A 14,350-nucleotide genomic window follows, 5' to 3' on the forward strand; every position below is an offset into this window, starting at 1 on the left:
AAAAACAGTTCAGTCACAGGCACTCACTGTCAGTAATCACAGTTAGTCACAGCAAGACACAGTTAGTCGCAGCAGCACACAGTTACAGCCAGCAGTAAGCTTTCCAGCTTCTAATGCTTCCTTATATTGTAACTTCTAACCGCACCCTTAATCGGCTAATTGCCTGCTGCATTGTGCTTAAAGTGATAAGCACTTAAACCATGATATCTAAGTTTTATATATTTATTCACCCAAACCATATTTGGTATCAATGTTATACCTAACATACTCCCTTTTGGGTGAAATAAATATATAATACCTTACAATCTAATCCCATATTTTTCACAACTCTCCTGGTGCTTAATGGCACCTTGGGCTTTAGTAAAATTATCAGCTAAATTGTCCTCCGACATACAGTACTCTAGCTGAATCATCTTACTTCTTACAGATTGTCTCACGTTTAGATATCTTAGATCTGTATGCTTGCTCCTTGTTTTTACTCCAATATTTGTGGCCATTTGAATTGCTGCCTGATTATCTTCATGTATAATTATAGGATAATCTACAGTTATACCTATATCAATTAACATTTGTTTATACATTATTAATTCTGTACATAACAATGATAAACAGGAGAATTCTGCCTCCATAGTAGACAAACTTATATGCTGTTGTCTTATTGACTTCCAGCCTATTAATGTCTTATCCAGCATTATGGCTGTTCCTGAAGTCGACTTTCTAGTGTCTCTTTCTGATGCAAAACTAGCATCTGCATAAGCACTCAAAATTAAATCACCCTTTGGTTCTAAATACAATGAATAATTCATTGTCTTTTTAAGATATCTTAATATCCTCTTAGCTGCATTCCAGTGTCTTTTACATGGTGCAGAATTGAATCTAGCCAACTGATTCACGCAGTACGATATATCTGGTCTAGACCAATTACTAATATAACTCAAACTACCAATTAAAGATTGATAAATCACCTTATCAAACTCAGGGCTTTGTTCATCAGTGTTGCTAAACTCCTGACTCATTGGAGTCTTAGCTGGCTTACAAAGCTCCATCTTGTAATCTTTTAGCAATTTGCTTATCTTATCTTCCTGAGATATCTTAAAACCTTTCCGTGTTTTCTTTATATTCAAACCGAGATACTTCTTTATCTCCCCTAATTGCTTGATCTTTATTCTCTTTCCTAATGATGTTATTATTTTATTTGCTTCATCATTAGTTTCAGTTATCAATGCAATGTCATCTGTGAATAGTAATAATAATGATACTTTCCCATTTGTCTCCCTCTTAAACAGACATGGATCGGCTAAACCAGCTTTAAATCCTATATTGTCTAGTTCCTTTACAATATACTGGTTCCATTCATAGCCTGATTGTTTAAGACCATATAGGCTTTTCTTTAACAACCAACAATCATTATTATCCTTATTTTCACTTTTAATACCAACAGGTTTTTTCATATAAATAATATGTTTTAATGGGGCGTGCAAGTAAGCAGTTTCCACATCTAAATGGTTAACTATATAGTTTTTACTAGCTGCCCACACTAAAGCTGCCCTCAAGGTTGCTGCCTTAAGACTAGGTGCAAACACCTCATCATAGTCATTAGCATTCTGCCTAAAACCTTGGGCTACTAACCTTGCCTTATGGATTAAATTACCATCTTTATCTGTTTTTACCTTAAATATCCATTTGCAGCCAATGGATTTCTTACCTACAGGTAATTTGGCATTTTCATACACCTTCATATCACTTAATGAATTCAGTTCCTTATTCATTGCTGCATACCATTTTTCTTTTTCCTTATTAGGATACTTTTTAATTTCTTCAACAGAATTAGGAACTTAATTAATCTGGCACACTGTGTTAGCCTGGTACCTATCAGGCGGTCTAGATATACGTGTAGTTCTTCTGGGAATTACAGGGCTTACAGGAGAACTTTGTCGAACTACTACCTGTTCATCTTCCTCATCCTGTTCAGCTATTGAATCTGTTTCTTCCTTTATGGGCACTATTTCATCCTGTATTTGTCTCTTTACTTTATTTTTAAAGTTACAGGGATAACTAATGGGATTTCTATAGGATTCAATAATTACATCTTTATTGGCATCCTGTTCTAATTTCTCCCATCCTTCATGTTCTAGAAATTGGGCACTAGCACTACATAACACTTTAGATGTGCCTTTCTCCCAAAATCTATATGCCCTATGGTTTGCCTGATAACCAACGAAGAAAAATCTTTTAGCTCTATGTTGCCCTTTTTTTCTGAGTTGTGCAGGAATATGCACCCATGCTGGTGCACCAAATGTGTGCAGGTAACTTAGGTCAGGTTTCCTGCCATGCCATCTGGTAAATGGTATTTCACCTGTTGTTGTATTAACAACGTTGTTCAATATGTTATTAGCACACATTGTAGCCTCCCCACAAAGAATCAGGTAACCCAGAATCATTTAACATTGTTCTAACCATTGCCTGTAGTGTTTGGCCTCTTCTTTCAATAAAAGCATTATGTTCTGGCCTGTATGGAGCAGACTTCTTATGCTCTATTCCAGCTACCTTAAGTCTGTTCTGGAATTTGTTATTAATAAATTCCGTACCATTATCTGTCACCAGGGTTATCAGTTGCCGTTTAGACTTTCTTTCAGCAAATCTAAGCCAATTGAAAAAATGTTGATATGTTTCAGTTTTGCTTTTCATTAAATAGCAAAACCCATATCTAGAATAATGGTCCATAATGCTCAGTATATATCTAGCACCCCCATACTGGGTTTCTTTGGACCTATTATGTCTGCAAATACTACTTCTAAAGGTTCTTTTGTTTTGAAACCATTTAGCCTATTTGCAGGCAATACCTTGCTCTTATCTTCACAGCAAACATTACAACGCAAATATTTATCACAATGTTTTAACCTTATTCCTTCAGATAACTCAACTGTACGTTTTAGCATTTTAAAATTTACATGCCCCAAACGCCTATGCAATAAATGGATACATTCTTCATGAGGCTTTATATTATTAAATACAGTTTGAGCCTCCCCTTTCTTACTATTATCTAATACATATAATGTTCCATTTAAAGCTGCAGTTACCCTTTTGTTATCTTTTTCAATTATGCAATTATTATCTTTAAAAGTAATTACATAACCTAATTTATCTAATACCCTTACTGAAAGCAAATTAAACTTTAGTTGCGGTACATACAACATTTTTATATCCTGGTTTATGTACGGACAACGTGCAAAACCTTGACCTTTCGCTTTCAGGTTCCAGCCATTGGCAAGAGATATATGTTGAGAACTTGTAGACATTTTTATAAATTTTGTCTTATCTCTTGTGATGCAGTGGGATGCGCCACTGTCAACCACCCATAGATTATTCTTCACATCAGAGTTGCTAAACGTGGCTAGTTCAAATGCTTTCTTTGGCTTTTTACATTCTGGCTTTTTCTCTTTTTGCAGAACTTTGCCAGATGTCCTCTGCCTCCACAATTAAAACACTTTTTAATTGTGTATGCCGTCAAGATAAATTCTCTTCTTCCAGGTGCTGTACTTTGCTTTGCTGGTTTCTTTCAAGCTTTGAAGATAATTTTTCTTTTTCTTATCTTCTCTCAGCTCGTCACGCTCACGCCTTCTTCTGGCTTCTTCTAGTAGCCTGCCTGTAATCTCGGTTAATGAGAGGCTTTCTTTTGGCAATACCTCTAACGAAGTCACATAGTCATCATAGCTTTGATCTAATGAAGATAATATTATGTAGACTTGTTGCAGTTCATTAAATATAAGCTCTTTTTCTTGCAATTCTTGAAAAATGCTCTTCATACAGTTTAAATGAACTAACATATCTCCATTCCTCTGAAGATGCGTTCAAAAAGCTTCCGTGTAAGATTTATATGTGCTCCTACACTGTCCCGAACATAAATCTTCCTGAGGTTCTCCCAGCAGTTTGCAGCATTTTCTTCTCCACGAATATGGACAAGCTGCTGATCACAGAGAGTCAGTCCTATGATGCATAAAGCCTGCTCATTCTTCAGTTTAAAGTCTTGTAACTTTTCTTTATCATCATCATTAGCAGGATCCCAGCTACTCACATCTGGTGGGTTTGCTATAATGTCCCACAAACCTTCTCTGCGTAGAAGTAAACTACATTTCATTGACCATGAAACATAGTTTGTTCCATCCAGCCTGGATATCATGGACAGTTGTGACAAATTTACTTGTGCCATTACTCTTCAGATATTTTGACTATTTTAAACTAATTAAAACAGTTTGTTTTTACAGTAATGTGCAACTCACACCAACTCTCTGCTATATCCTGGTTAGTTAGACTATGCTGCTGGGCCCATAACCAATGTTAGGTTTAAGCATTGTCATTCAGTCCATTAAGTCATTCACAGTATTTCCATCCAGTAAGACTCACTAGTATAGTCCAAGTTAAGAGTTCTTGCAATATCTTTATCAGCCGATAAAGATATCTTCTCCTCCTCCGGTTTCACTCTCCAGAGAAACAAACGCTGGATATTCAGCAAACAGTAGCAAACAAAAACAGTTCAGTCACAGGCACTCACTGTCAGTAATCACAGTTAGTCACAGCAAGACACAGTTAGTCGCAGCAGCACACAGTTACAGCCAGCAGTAAGCTTTCCAGCTTCTAATGCTTCCTTATATTGTAACTTCTAACCGCACCCTTAATCGGCTAATTGCCTGCTGCATTGTGCTTAAAGTGATAAGCACTTAAACCATGATATCTAAGTTTTATATATTTATTCACCCAAACCATATTTGGTATCAATGTTATACCTAACACTTTGCATTTGATCAGAACTGCATTTCAGTACAGACTATAGCACAGGAATCTGTATTAAGACAGAGATCTTTATTAGGGTAGGGCTTATATTTTAATGCAGTATTAGAAGTAGAAATTGAACAATTGTTAATACTTAAAGAAATAATTTATGTACTTTTGATGTCAGTTATGCACATATTATATCCTAAATGTGTTCCATTGAGTTTTAGAGTAGATCTCTGGGTTTGTTTTTTCAGGGCTATAGAAAAATTTCCATTTATACTCTCATGTAGCTTTTCTGAGCCTTATGCAAATGTTGAGCCTAATGCTGCAAAATTCTAAGACGTTTGTCAATTAAAAAGTAGTTGGTTCTGTATTGTCTGAGAAGCACAGATTAAATTAATTGTTTTCAGGGGTGGGATTCTACCAGTTCGCACCTATTCGGTAGAACTAGTTGTTAACATTCTAAGCAGTTCAGAGAACTGGTTGTTAGAAGAAATTACTGGCCTAATCCTGTAAGGAAGGCAGGAAGGAAACATTCTGGTGTTGTTTACAGAAACTGCCTCTCCATTAACCCTTATTACATTCTTGGCAGGACTAGACTTCCTGTCTCAGGAACGTCTCTGGAGTTTTTTTTTCCTCCTTTGCTGGTACTTTGCTTGTGTGGAGTGACCATTCAAAGTTACAATGGCACTGAAAAAAGTGACTTATGACCATTTTTCACACTTACAACTGTTGTAGCATCCCCTCAGTCATGAGAGGCCAGGCGAGGAGATGCGTGCCTCGATGTGAGTGATATTGAGTTGGCCACACCCAGCTAGTCACATGACCACCAAGCCATGTCCACCCAGTCACATGACCACCAAGCCACATCCACCACCTAAGCCACGCCCACAAAACCAGTTGTTACAAATTTGAATCTCACCCCTGATTGTTTTTCAAATTTTCATCCATTTCTAATTAGTCCAAATTGAATAATAGCTAGATGGTGACAATCAACTCCAGGTCCCTGTTATGTTGTTGGACTGAAGAAGCATACCTTCCTTGTCTCCTCCCCTTCCTCCCGAGATATGGAATTGGCACTCATTCTCCTGGGTCTGATTTCAGGCCTGGGGTTAATGTGCTCGAGAAACACCTGTTTGTGTAGGCTGTCTCATTTTGTATAATGTTTTTAACTGTTTTGATCATGTATTGGATATTGTGAGTTAGCCAGAGTGTCCTGGTGTGTGGGCAGGCTAAATAAATAAATATAAACAAAGCAACCTACGCATCTGCACCTGCTCCTTCAGATGTTTGAAGAATACCTTGTTAAATGCTTAAAACTGAGTTTTGAGCAGTTCTTCAGAGGAGAAGCAGTTAGCCAGACCCAAGGGTGCAAGATGAAAATGGAAAAGTTTGCAAAAATCAGGCTTGTGCCATTTGTGCTGCAGATGGGATGGCGTATTATTTGATTGGAATGGTAACAATACCAGCCCGATTTTTTTCATAGTGTGGCATTACCAACTTCAGCTCTTGACAGTTTTTTTTCTTCCTTCCATTCAATCGTGTCTGATTCTCAGAGACTGCCTGGACCAGTTCCTACAGTTTGCTTGTCAGAGTTTTTCAGAAAGTTTTTCATTGCCTCCTTCCAAGGGCTGAGAAAAGGTGACTGGCCCAGGGTCACCCAGCTGGCTTTGAGCTTAAAGCGGAACTAGAACTCAGGGTCTCCTGATTTCTAGCCTGGTGCCTTAATCACTACATTCAGCTGGCTTTTCTAGACACCCCAGCATTATCAGTTATTGTGTGCTTTAATAATAAGTCTGAAACTACTGCACGTGCTGTGGTGGCACTATGGTTAGAATGCAGTATTGCAGGATAACTCTGCTCATTGCCAGGAGTTTGATCCTGACCAGCTCAAAGTTGACTCAGCCTTCCATACTTCAAGGTGGGTAAAATGAGGACTCAGATTGTTGGGGGCAATATGCTGACTTTGTAAACTGCTTAGAGAGGGCTGTAAAGCACTGTAAAGTGGTATATAAGTCTAAGTGCTATTGCTATTACTAATGTAAGATTTTTTGAATATAGTAGAGTAGAGCAAAGGCTGTTTTGTGGTAAATTGTTTTCATTCTAGGTACCAGAAATGACTTGCAGATATGCAGTTTGATAGTGTATAAATCAGGTGAATACTTAGGTGAAAGTTATTTTGACTAATCTTATTTGATAAGTCAGATAGTATTTCTTGTATAGAATTTGAATTTTTGGAGGGGAAATTGCTCTACCAAATTCAGTAGAATACAGGATTGCTTCTAAAGACCTATTACGTATTTAAAGTCATGATGTACTATTGCCTACAGAGAGGAAGGTGAAATCATTAGGGATTGCTTTGTAAGTATGAAAAATAATCATAGGTCACTTTTTTCAGTGCCGTTGTAACTTTGAATGGTCACTAAATGAACTGTTGTAAGTAGAATACCTGTATTTTTGCTTAATTGAGCTCACCAGATGTTTAAGAAAAACTGGGCAAGGGAGCAGCCAGCTTAAAGCCCATTGAGAAAAGGCAAGGTATAAACAATTGTCATGCTGAGTGAATGCAGAGCTAATGCACTAGAGGAAAAAAACAGGAAAATGGAGCTGTGACTTGAAGTTCAACTGTTTTCTGAATTTCTATTGGTCTTTAGTGATAAGCCCTATATTTTTTTATTGTGAGTGCTCCAGAAATTGTCATTAATTTCTGGAAAGTACTTGCTTCTGCCTCATATGATAGATATATTTGAGAATCTTCAACCTCATTTTTATTTTTGTTTTCATTTTATTTGTAAGCCATGAATTCATATGATATACTAAGTATAAATTTTGGCTTACTAACCATAGTGGCTGAATTCATACATGCCTAACTTTGAACATGGTGCATTTTCCTTCTCTTTTTTTCACAACTGAAAGCCTTCAATGATTTAGCCTTTTTCTGATTCAATGTTTGTGTTATATGGATTGAGATGCAATTTCATCTTCATTTACATGGAAAAAATAGTATTAAGGGCAGCTTTATAGTTTGTCAAGTCTGAATATTTGTAACGAAAAGTGTAAACTCGTGGGATTGCACCAGGAGCATTCTGCAAATGATCCATAATGTTTTGAGAAGCAAACTATGGCCCTAATTTTCATGAGAAACCGTTCTCCTTCACTTTGCACCTCTCCTTACTTTTTGCTTCCTTTTAGATTCCACAGACTCATGATTCCACTATGCATTAAGCTCTCTGAAACCTTGAGTTTCAACCTGGCACTTGACCAAAGTTATCATCTTTTTTATTGTTAATTAACCAATGTGCTCATCAATAATTTCTTCTTCTTGACTCCAGTAGTACTTGTGATTTCTCCCCACAGCCTCTCAAAGAGCAGTTTTCTCTATCTTGCCACATTGCAAAACAGTCCTGTTTCTTTAAGAATTGTATTATTGGTCACAGAATAGAGTCCCCAGTATTGGAACACCCACAACTTCTGGAGGCAGGTCATTCCACTGATTAATTGTTCTAATAGTGAGAAAACTCCTCCCTAGTTTTAGGTTGATTATCTCCCTGATTAGTTTCCATCCATTGCTTCTTGTCCTTCTTTCAGGTGCTTTGGAGAATAGCTTGATTCCCTCTTCTTTGGGGCAACCCCTGAGGTATTGGAAGACTGCTATCACGTCATCTCTAGTCCTTCTTTTTATTAAACTAGACATACCCAATTCCTGCAACCGTTCTTCATATGTTTTTAGCCTCCGGTCCCCTCTGTTCTTTTTAAAATCGCCTTTCCTAACCTATAAAATAGGAACCATCCTACAAGATGAAACTTCTACAGGACACCAGGTTGAGGAAAACTGTTTCACAATCCCAGACTGTAATGGCTGCAGCACCTAAGACCTCCTCCTCTTTGGTTTTTGCTAGCTGCTTCAATCCCAGCTAATGTTGCTTCTGTCTTTTCCTAGATTAACCTCAGCAAAGTAGGTGAATACTGGTGGAGTGCCGTTTTGGAAGGCGAAGAACAGATCGACATTGATAAAATCAATAAGGAGCGTTCTATGGCCACAGTGGACGAAGAAGAACATGCAGTGCTGGACAGACTGTCTTTTGATTATCATCAGAAACTTCAAGGCAAACCCCAGAGCCATGAAATGGTACGTTTCATAAAACTCCACTATCAGTGGTGGGATTCACCCTTTTTTTACTACTGGTTCTATGAGAGTGCACTTTGCACACACACATCTAACGCACACTTTGTGTGCGTGCGCAGCATTCATAAACCACCAATTTTAAGCTTCAAAACTGACCTTGTATTCAGCACTGGTGAGTAAAACAGCTGAGGTGCGGCAATCCATTCTGCTGCGGGAATCAGCTGAGCTCAAAAACCAGGAAATAAAGCACAGGAAAGGGTGGGTGGGCGGGCGGGGTCAACTGCTCACCGGTGCTACCACTAGAAGCAGTGTAAACTGGCAGCATCCCACCACTGCCCACTGCCCTATGTTAAAGTAGAAAAATAATAATGGTTTGCTTGATTGTTCCTTGTTGCTATTGGAGATGGTTCTTTTCGTTTAAAAAAATATGCTTAATATTGGGTTTTACCCTTCTAGGTTGGTTTTTTTTAGCTGAACTGCTAAATAAAATGGATATTTGGTGATGTTCTTTCTTAAAGGGCTATTGGAGGGTAAACTCAGTTCACAGCTCTCTATGTGAAGTACCAGGATGTATCTAGCTTGCAAACTAGCTGAATTCATCAATCAAACAAGACCTTTTGTAGGAACTAAACATTTTTTTCATCTTGGTTAATTAAAGAATGGAAACCACTGTTTAAAAAACAACCAGCTGTAAATACAGGAACACTCCTGAGCATAACTAAAGATACAAGATCCCATTCACATTATATACCAAAAGTAACAATGTTGTCTTGTAACTTCATCCTAAACCATGATGTTTTATGATGAGAATACATTTTATGTCTCCTTGCTCCTTTATGCTGTGCTCTTCCTGGTATAGCTGCAAATTCATATACATTTTGGTTTCCATTAGTTATGACTTGCCATATTGGCCAATCTGTACTACTGTACTATTCAACTTCCAGATATGCTTTATCAAACCACTGCCATCAACTATTAAGAATAATCACAGTTTAGGAATGGGGAGGAATACTGTGTCTATTCCAACCTGCACTTTCTCAACGTATTGGACCTTCAACTTCCAAAATTCCCAACCATCATAATCAAAACCATCTTCAAGGTATAATTCCATTTTAGTTGAAAATTTGGAAAATGCAGTCCCCAACGTCTGGAAAGTTCCAGGTAGGGAACATTGCACTAAACAGTTGAAAACTCTTAAACACTCCATCAGATAGAAGGCCGAACTAATGGGTTTGTAGTGATATTCATGGCTCTCACTCCCATCAGAACAAAACCACGGGCTTGAATTGATTTGGTTTCCTCGCATATTTTAAATATCTGTCTGCAATCCCTTGAAAATGCCTGGCCTTTAATTTAAACCAGGGGTGTCCATCCAAGCTTGGCAACTTTAAGACCTGTGGATTTCAACGCCCCGACCAGCCCTGATTTAAAGTATGGGTATTGGGCCACCCTTGCAAGGGAAAATTCATCTCTTGAGCTTTTGCCTCTGCCCTATTTTCAGAAAGTCCACGAGATGCTGAAGAAGGGCTGGGATGCCGAAGGCTCTCCATTCCGAGGACAGAAGTTCGACCCTTCCATGTTCAACATCTCTCCGGGGAATATGCATTTTTAATGGTATCAGCAAGTGAGGAGGAGGAGGAGGAGGAGAACATCGTGGCCTTCATCTTTGGCACGAACCTGATGCTACTGCCAGACTCTCTTGCATTCGGTGCTAGAAGGATCTCTTGTTGTCCCTGCTTGTTCTTGGAGGCTTGTTTGTAAAATGACAAGATTGTTAAAAATGATTGGTATGTGTGGGCTTGCTTTTGGGGAGGGGGCAGAGAGGGAATTGAAGTGGGAATGTGGGTGTAAGTCCTTCCCTCCAGCGCCAGGTTGGTGCTTTTGATATTTATGTGGGGGAAGCCTAGCAAAAGCAGCATTACGTACTGTGTCACCACGGCAACCAGCAACTGCTGGTAGCATTTCCTTGTCTCCTTAATGGATTCATTTGTTGCTTGGGGGAGGGAGGAGAAGAGGAGAGCTTGGTTGAAGGTATTCCTCCTCCCCTTTTCAGAAATAGATGCAGCTGGGTGAAATGGTGACAACTTCTTGCTCGCTTCCTTGAAACCGCCTCCTCTGTGTGTGTGTCTGTCTCCCTGCTCTCCAGCTTTGGGTTCCCCAAAAGCTCCTCAGTGTGCTGGGCAGCAACAACCCCCGGACAATCTGCAATCAGTGTCATTTGAGCATGATATAAATTGTGGGTTTGGTCCTCAAGACCCAAGGAGTGGGAGGGGAACCTTGGAGGATCACGCAAGTCCGTGGAAAGGAGCCAATCCAGAAGGTGACACTTGCACCAGCATTTCTATGATAGCCTACAAAGCCTGGCCAACAAATAACCAGTAGAAAAGAGGGGCACACTTACAGGTTCTTCATGCTGTGGTTTTCCTTGTGTTTGTGATTTAGATATCACAGAATCTCAGAAAACTGCAGTACTCTCCCCCCACCCTCTTCCTCCCTCTCCCTCCCTCCTTCTTCCTCCCTCTCCCCCGTTTCTCTCCCTCCCTTTTCTTCTCCCCCTCCCTGCCCCTCTCTCCAAATGCTCTAGCCAGGAAGCTTTCTGAGCTCATGGCCCCATTGTCCTCATTTCCCCACCTATGATTATATGAAGTGCATAATTGTATTTTATGCATTTCTGGGATTTTTATCAACAGGAGATGGGGGGTAATCAGGACCATCTGGCAGAGATTTTAAGAGCCCCTTTTGTATAGAGCGGTCCCAACAAAATTAGCCTCCCTCCCCCCAGCTGCTATTTGCCCCAGAAAGAAAACTGCTATTAAGGCCAATGGTAATTTTCCTCCTAGGGCAGAGCAGTTTCCATATGTATGTGTGTATGCATGTGGCCATTGTGATTATCTTCTTTCTAACTCTTTTTTTAAAAATAATAATAATATCAAACAAGGAAAAGTCACCCTCCTGTAGCTGGACAGGCTAGATCTTTTTAGGGACCTTTTAACTAGTTCCACACTTGTGCTATTACACAAGAACCCTCTACGTAATGAGAAATAGCTATACACAAAAAAGGAAATAAAAAGATGCTACATTTCCTTTTGTCCATTTATAAAAAAAAGTCCCAACCCCGTCAAAATATTAAAACACATTTTAAGTGAGTTGAATCTGTAAACGGGCTTCTCAGAAACTAAAATAGCTGTCTCCTCTATCCTGAAGGAGGGTTCCACAGACAGAACACATACTGTTTGGGGGCTCAATTTCCCCGAGGGAATTATAATTCTGACAACAAAGTCCATATAACAACCGCAGAGTCTAATTTCACAGAAAACGTGTCCATCCAGAAGGGGTTTCACCCCATGACAGCTGGGCACAGAACTGACAAAAATATTGGCTTTTTCAGAGGTGATTTTTTCATCTTCTAGCAAGCTGGAAGACAATTGAAGAAAAAAAATAAAAGTAAAATGAGGATGTCACCTAAGGAACCAGAAAGCAACATATAATGTCAAAGAATATGAATATTAGGTTGACTGGAAACATGTTGGTTGTTACCTGTATCATTTTAGACTATGATTGAATGAAATACTGAAACTGCACAAAACATCCCATTAAAACACCAGACTGGCTTAGAGACAAATGCATTCACTGGGTCTGTCTCTGTGTGTAGGTTGGCTAATGGGCCATCTATGGTTTGATTTGCCAAGCTTAGCATGACATGCAATGGTAGGGTTCTAGTAAGAAATGAGAGAACATAGCCATGGTTTATTTTTAGTGTGTTGACAGCATCATTCCTGAATTATTCTAGCAGATGAAGCCAGGGTCATCTTGTTGGCTATACGTGCATGATGAGAGAGACAATGAACTGTTGAATCACCTCTTATGGCTTACAGGAATATGCAGATGTTGAATCACCCTGTGGTTGAAGTGGAGAGAATATTGTTCCAATTTTCACAGTGGGAAAGGATTCATCCCTCTTTGAGAAACATAGTTAAGTGCTCCCCATTATAGAGAGCTTTATGGAGTGTGAGCTTTGGAAAGGACCTAGACAAGGGCTTAGCAATCCAATCCTAAGAGACAGAGTGCTGTGGCCATGGTGACAAGGCAGTACCCAAGAACCATTACGTTGGCAGAGAGCAGCCATTTTGCTACATGCTTTGCGATGTATTTACATGCCCTCAGGGTAGCAGCTGCCATGCCACAACAGCAATGATTGAAGCAAGCAAATGGTCAGCTATGATGTGATGGGCAGGGCTGGAATCCCAACCCCACATGTGCAAGTTGAAGGTGCCTTTGAAGTGGGCTTGCACTTGCTTCAGAAGATGGTGGCAACAGCTGCCACTGGAAACAGAAAATGCATTTTGTTCAATAGTGGCCATTCCTCTGCAATCCAATTTCTGAGGAAAGAACAGTGGTATGTTGGTCATAGAAAGCAGGCCTGGATAATTTTGCACTCTCTGGATTTTTAAATATACACTGCTCAAAAAAATAAAGGGAACACAAAAATAAGACATCCTAGATCTGAATGAATGAAATATTCTTATTAAATACTTTGTTCATTACATAGTTGAATGTGCTGACAACAAACTCACACAAGAATTATCAATGGAAATCAAATTTAGCAACCCATCAGGTCTGGATTTGGAGGTACACTCAAAATTAAAGTGGAAAAAAAACATTACAGGCTGATCCAACTTTGATGTAATGTCCTTAAAACAAGTCAAAATGAGGCTCAGTAGTGTGTGTGGCCTCCATGTGCCTGTATGACCTCTCTACAATGCCTGGGCATGCTCCTGATGAGGTGGCGGATGTTCTCCTGAGGGATCTCCTCCCACACCTGGACTAAAGCATCCCCCAACTCCTGGACAGACTGTGGTGCAACGTGGCGTTGGTGGATGGAGCGAGACATGATGTCCCAGATGTGCTCAATTGGATTCAGGTCTGGAGAATGGGCGGGCCAGTCCATAGCATCAATGCCTTCGTCTTGCAGGAACTGCTGACACACTCCAGCCACATTGTCTTGCATTAGGAGGAACCCAGGGCCAACCACACCAGCATATGGTCTCACATGGGGTCTGAGGATCTCATCTCGGTACCTAATGGCAGTCAGGCTACCTCTGGCAAGCACATGGAGGGCTGTGTGGCCCCCTAAAGAAATGCCACCCCACACCATTACTGACCCACTGCCAAACCGGTCATGCTGGAGGATGTTGCAGGCAGCAGAACATTCTCCACGGTGTCTCCAGATCCTGTCACGTCTGTCATATGTGCTTAATGTGAACCTGCTTTCATCTGTGAAGAGCACAGGGCGCCAGTGGCAAATTTGCCAATCTTGGTGTTCTCTGGCAAATGCCAAACGTCCTGCACGGTGTTGGGCTGTAAGCACAACCCCCACCTGTGGACATCGGACCCTCATACCACCCTCATGGAGTCTGTTTCTGACCGTTTGAGTAGCCACATGCACATTTG

General features: G+C 39.9%; 1 protein-coding gene across 1 annotated transcript in view; it reads left to right on the forward strand.

Annotated features, from left to right (window-relative positions):
• Nucleotides 1-12,525, forward strand: part of NUDCD3 (NudC domain containing 3) — a 71,630-nt gene extending 59,105 nt beyond the window's left edge. The window contains exons 5-6 of the mRNA XM_026671376.2: nt 8,714-8,902; nt 10,401-12,525. Of these exons, the coding sequence (XP_026527161.1) occupies nt 8,714-8,902; nt 10,401-10,511 (300 nt within the window). The 3' untranslated portion in view covers nt 10,512-12,525. The remainder of the gene's footprint in view (nt 1-8,713; nt 8,903-10,400) is intronic.
• Nucleotides 12,526-14,350: the final 1,825 nt, after the last annotated feature.

Source organism: Notechis scutatus, chromosome 7 (assembly GCF_049901735.1).
Source record: "Notechis scutatus isolate UNSWTSFEM ecotype Mainland chromosome 7, rNotScu1.2, whole genome shotgun sequence".
Lineage (NCBI taxonomy): Eukaryota > Metazoa > Chordata > Lepidosauria > Squamata > Elapidae > Notechis > Notechis scutatus.